At 36.0% G+C, this 5,745-nt stretch overlaps 1 protein-coding gene across 1 annotated transcript in view; it reads right to left on the reverse strand.

Annotated features, from left to right (window-relative positions):
• Positions 1 to 436: 436 nt before the first annotated feature.
• Positions 437 to 5,745, reverse strand: part of stxbp6 (syntaxin binding protein 6 (amisyn)) — a 52,719-nt gene continuing 47,410 nt past the window's right edge. Inside the window, exon 6 of the mRNA XM_056476917.1 lies at positions 437 to 4,903. Coding sequence (XP_056332892.1) covers positions 4,880 to 4,903 — 24 coding nt within the window. The 3' untranslated portion in view covers positions 437 to 4,879. The remainder of the gene's footprint in view (positions 4,904 to 5,745) is intronic.

Genomic DNA, 5,745 nt, shown 5'->3' on the forward strand with positions numbered 1-5,745 from the left:
ATTAAAAGGTCTAATAAATAATCTGATGGGTGTTTTGAGCTGAAACTTTACAGACACATTCTGGAAACACAAAAGGCTTATCTAAAATCTTGAAAAAGGGGTCAAATAGGAGGCGTTTAAGCTATTTTTGTTTTGGATTGTATAACAGTGGTTTGTTCTGTAGACTGTGACTTGTCTAATTACCCTAACTTTACCTTAATTAACCTAGTTAATCCTTTAAATGTTACTTTAAGCTATATATATATATATATATATATATATATATATATATATATATATATATATATATATATATATATACACAAAAATACATCCATATATATACATACATACATACATACATACATACATATATATATATTAACATACACACACACATATACATATATATATACACACACATATATATATATATAGTTCATAGGATAGAAAAGGACTGTTTTAACAATTTATTACAATTCATTATTCCATTTTTGAACACACGCACATTATATTAAAGGTTAAACTAAATCGTAACATTCCCTTTACATAAAAGAATGTTGACAGCAAATCTACACGCTGAAAAATGTGTTCAGATCACCGGAAACAGGGACTGGTTTTCATCAAGAACGCATGAAAACGCCTGAAGACAATTCATAAGACAATTTCATAATTCATTAGTTTTTATTCATTGATGTTGACGACGGTTTTTGGCAGCATTATGCAGCCTTACGGATCAGACATTAAAACAAACCATATGACGGCTGATGCCACTAAAACAAAAATGGTCTACAAACGACATGTGAAACAGTGCTAAGACATGATAATGTGTTTATTGCGATTTCTGCACACATAAAACTGGGCACTGTACAGACTTTGGTCACATTTTCATATTAGCAAACCATAAAACGAGAAACTAATATTGCAGTGTAAGTATAATCTGTATGGTTTCAGTTGTAGAAAATCCTTCAAAGTTTTTCGACCATCCATTCGACGTTTATAATGTACTTAATTACTGAAATACATGTTAGTTGTGCAAACGCATCAAATATTCTTACAAAAACTACAATTTAAACTGAGGAAAATAAACAAGCCGAGGTGATTTTAATATCTGCATGTTTTGCTACATTTTTGAAAGAAACAGGCCTACATTTTTTATCTAGATGTGCGGTAAAGCTGTGAGTTTATGTTATGTGCATATCTGAAGCATGAGCGCATGTGTTTATAGTGGCTCCGGCTGATTCTAGATCTGTAGCCTGAGCTGTAAAATGTTCAGATCCTCAGAAATGAACTCAGTCGGACACTTGAAGATGCACAGAAATCTGTGGAATGGTGTGAATTATAATAAAAAACACATTTATAGAGTAGATTAAGATGAATTTGATATTTCCATTCATCAAATCCCAAAAAATATATAAATAGATGTTTTGGGCTGGAGTAATTTTAGAAACACCAGCCTGATCTCACAAGGAACCAAAACTATTTTACGGTTCATCAGTTTAGTAGCTAATAGGTACCAAGTCCCACTAGTTTAGTCATATGTAAATGTACGATTATAAAAAGGAGGCGTGGCATCAAACCCCGCCCCTAAACCCAACCGTCATTGGGGGATGAGCAAATCGTACTAAACGGTACGAATGCAATCGCACAAATGATCATGAGATAGCGTTGGAAACACATTTGAGACGCTGCCGTTGAGGTCAGTATAATATCTGACTTTGATGAAAATATTACATTAAATATTTATTAATAAAGAAACACCGTAAACTGTCCTAAAATTCGAAATATTAAGTGACGCAGATGTGTATTTGTTGAGTAATCCACCATTTTGTAAAGAGTCCATTTTCTAAAGAGTCAACATTATATTTTCACTTCTTTCTTAACCAATTGTTGTGTGGATGTGCTTTCAGACCCTGTGTGGCAACTGTTCAATCGTAAAACACTAAACATGGGTCACTTTGCATACAGATTTTTGCTTTTAAAGAAACAACTGTGATAAATGTCATTGAAGCCGCAGTCATATGCTGTATCATCTCAATCGTATCATATTAAAAATAAATCTAAATTTTCCACGGTCGCCATTGACATGTAATGCAAAGAAGATGGTCAATAAGAAGTGATAAATGGGACTGCCATCTGTCTAACAATCATTTTTTACATGTAATATTTTGTTTTTAATGATCGTTTATGCAAGTTTTGACCATGGCCAGTGGGGTTGGGAAATATTTGATTTGTTTTTTTGTCTTTAACTAGATCTTTTTTTTCCCCATTCACCATTTTTAAACTCAATATCAAAAGATCTGGCAAAAACATCAGCTGCTGCTTTCCAATTCCCGTATGTTGTGAAGAAAAACGACATACTTTTGATTGTGTAACAGAAGCTTTGGAACATACTACGTCCTCATTAACAAACCATTATGCTGCTTTGTTACGTCCGCATGACTTTACACTAGTTCTCATTGTTGTTGCAGATGGAATATAACACTGAAAACATGATTTAGATATGCTCCAGTTGGCTAGATATTAATTAATAGTCATTCAAACAACTTTACTGAAGCCTCCCCAGCAGGCACACAACATCGAAAGACGTTAATATTAGGTTAGATTTAGGTTGTGATGTCAGGTGACCAAAATGTCTAGCCAGCGTCTAAGCATGATGTCATTTTGACGCCCAATAACAACGTCAAATGATGTTGATATTTGGTTGATTTTAGGTTGTGTTAGAAAGTGACCAAAATCCAACGTCGAGCCAAAATCTTAACCCAACGTCATATTGACGTCAAATGCAAACATTTATTCGTCAGGTATGGCAACCAAAATCCAACGTCTGATAGACGTCATACTGGGAACATCCACACAACGTCAAGCTGTAGCATCATTGGACATAGATTTATGGTTGACTTTAGCTTAGACGTTCGACGTTGACGTCGAGCTGATTTTCATTTCCAAACAAAATTCAACCTCCCCATGACGTTGAGGTACATTGTCAATCAGACGTCATGTTAATGTCCTGTGCCTGCTGGTTCTCTGCTTGACGGTTGATCTCGTGCGTCCGCCATGTTTGTAGTTTGTACACTCTATGCCCAAGTTTGTAGTTCTAATCGAATTCACATCCAAAGTGCAATTGTGGGCAATATTAGTGGTTAGATTGCGGACGGTTCGAATTTCTACCCGAAATAATAGTAGAGCATTTGGGAAACTTTGGCATACTCTGTACTACATACTACAGTTTAGGACATTCATTCATTCATAAGGCTTAGTCCCACAGCGGAATGAACCGCCAACTTATCCAGCATTTGTTTTATGCAGCGGATGCCCTTCCAGCTGCAACCCATCACTGGGAAACACATACACACTTATTCACACACACACACACATACACTACGTACAATTTAGTCTACCCAATTCACCTGTACTGCATGTCTTTGGACTGTGGGGGAGCACCCGGAGGAAACCCACACGAAGAACATGCAAACTCCACACAGAAACGCCAACTGACCCAGCCGAGGCTCGAACCAGCGACCTTCTTGCTGTGAGGCGACAGCACTACCTACTGCGCCACTGCGTCGCCCCAGTTTAGGACATACTAATTCTATTTTCGAATACTGTTTAGGACGGATAGTAGATGAACTGAGACGCAGCAAGTGTGTAGAAGGAAAGCTAGTGGAGAATGTTCTCCAGGCAGATCTGCACATATTTCAACACTTCAGAAAATAACGAGTTAAGATGTACCGCATTATTTCAAACGTGGGCCCACACTTCAGAACTTTATTTTAGTGATAAAAAACCCAAATACAAATAAAACACTATGGACTCGAGTGATAATGAAACTAAACAATGTTAAAAAAACAAACAAGTTTAGATACTTTTATCAAACCCTCAGAAGGATTTTTACCAAACATATCATTTTAAATTCTCACACGCTAAAGTTTTTTCACGATGGCACAATTATTAAACACTTCATAGGTTAAAACAATCTAGAAGGAATGTCAGACGTCAGCAGGCATTTAAGGAATCTTGTCATCAGTGTTGGGTAAAAAGTCAATATTACAATTTTAAGCCAATCTTACTCTTAAAAACACACACAGATTCACATTACGTTCATTAAAAGGTAACGGATACAAGGGTTCCCACGATACTGGAATTCGATACCAATCGATACTGAAATTTAAAATAATTCCCTGTTAACATTTGAGCACGTTCTTAAACACTGCTGATTTGCCATTGTGCTCAACAGAAATGACTGTGATTGGCTGTGAAGGTCATCAGTTCACCACGCTCACAGCTGATTACTGCGTGTAACCACAGATACAGGGACACTCGACCGTTATAAAGCCGCGATTCATCAGCTTATAGACAAACCAGCTGATCGACGGGACTTTGAAACGCTCCAGTGTTCCTTTATCGGTGTCCATACTCAGTCAACAGCGGTGAACTGATGATCTTCACAGCCAATCACAGTCATTTCTGTTGAGCACGTGAACACAACGGCAAATCAGGACTGTTTAAGAACAAGCTCAAAGTTTTACAATTTCTGTAACGATTAGTATCAAATTCCAGTACTGTAACAACCCTAACAGATGCTAAATGGTAATACCATATACTGGTAATATCTACAACTAAGTAGCGCATTTGGCTACTTTTAAGTGATTATAGATTGAAATATACGTGACTTGTTTCCCAACACTGCTTATAATATTATAATAATGATCAGCCATATGAATAATGCTTTAAGTTTGCAATAATCAAGAAACCTGTGGTTAAAAAAAGACATGATCTTTTCAAGATTACTGCCATGATGATACACAAGGTCCTGGTTTCTTCATGTGATGCTTCATCCTGTCACAGTCTGTGAAAGCAGGGCTGATGAAGCAGATTCTCCAAAAAATACAGCAGAGGCTCAACACTTGTGCTTCATGGCCAGCTGAAGACAGAGAGAAACTGATCATAAGGAAACCGTATGCAAATCTACTGTACAAATCAGTCATACAATCATGCTTGCTAGTTTAATAAATGTGTTATTTAAAGGCACAGTGTGTCATTTTGTTGGAACAGTGTGTCAACAAACAAAGGCGTAGTTTGAAGATGGTGTGACTGAGTGTAGAATCATGGGAGCTGTGGTCTTTATTATTCTACACCTTTATGAATCTTTTGTTTTGAATTGAGAGCAAATCTAATTGGCAAGGTCACATGATTTCAGTAAACAGGGATTCGTTATGTCATTACTGCTTCAAAATGTTTTATTGTTTTGGTAAATGTGAATGGTTTTCCACTGGGGGATCATAAACTCCACATGAAGAATGCAGATTCATTTAGATCACCCCCTGGTGGCAAATCGCTGAACAAGTTTAATAGTTTTTTCTCTGATCAGTTTTATGAGTTTGTAGATGTTTTCAGTTTGATATTTGTCACGAACATTTATAAAAGAACCCATTTTGAGGCAAAGGTATAGCAAAAAGGTAGTAAAATGAATTATTAACAGACTGCGAACTTGTATGCATCAATTCAACTTTGGTTTTACATTTTTGATTTAATTTTGCAACTCATAAAGCATTACAATAAGTATAAAACTTTCATTTTGAAAGTGTTTTTGAAATGGAAAATGTCTTAAATTACAAATTATATATATTTTGTTTTCATTTTGCACCACGTTTTGCACATATGTCTTAGAAACTGCTAATTGAAATAGCCATTTTACATATTGCATTGCCATTTTGCATATTACATTTGGCATTGTAAGTCTGTTGTCTGTTTACCTGTCTTACA

This window comes from Danio aesculapii, chromosome 17 (genome assembly GCF_903798145.1).
Source record: "Danio aesculapii chromosome 17, fDanAes4.1, whole genome shotgun sequence".
Lineage (NCBI taxonomy): Eukaryota > Metazoa > Chordata > Actinopteri > Cypriniformes > Danionidae > Danio > Danio aesculapii.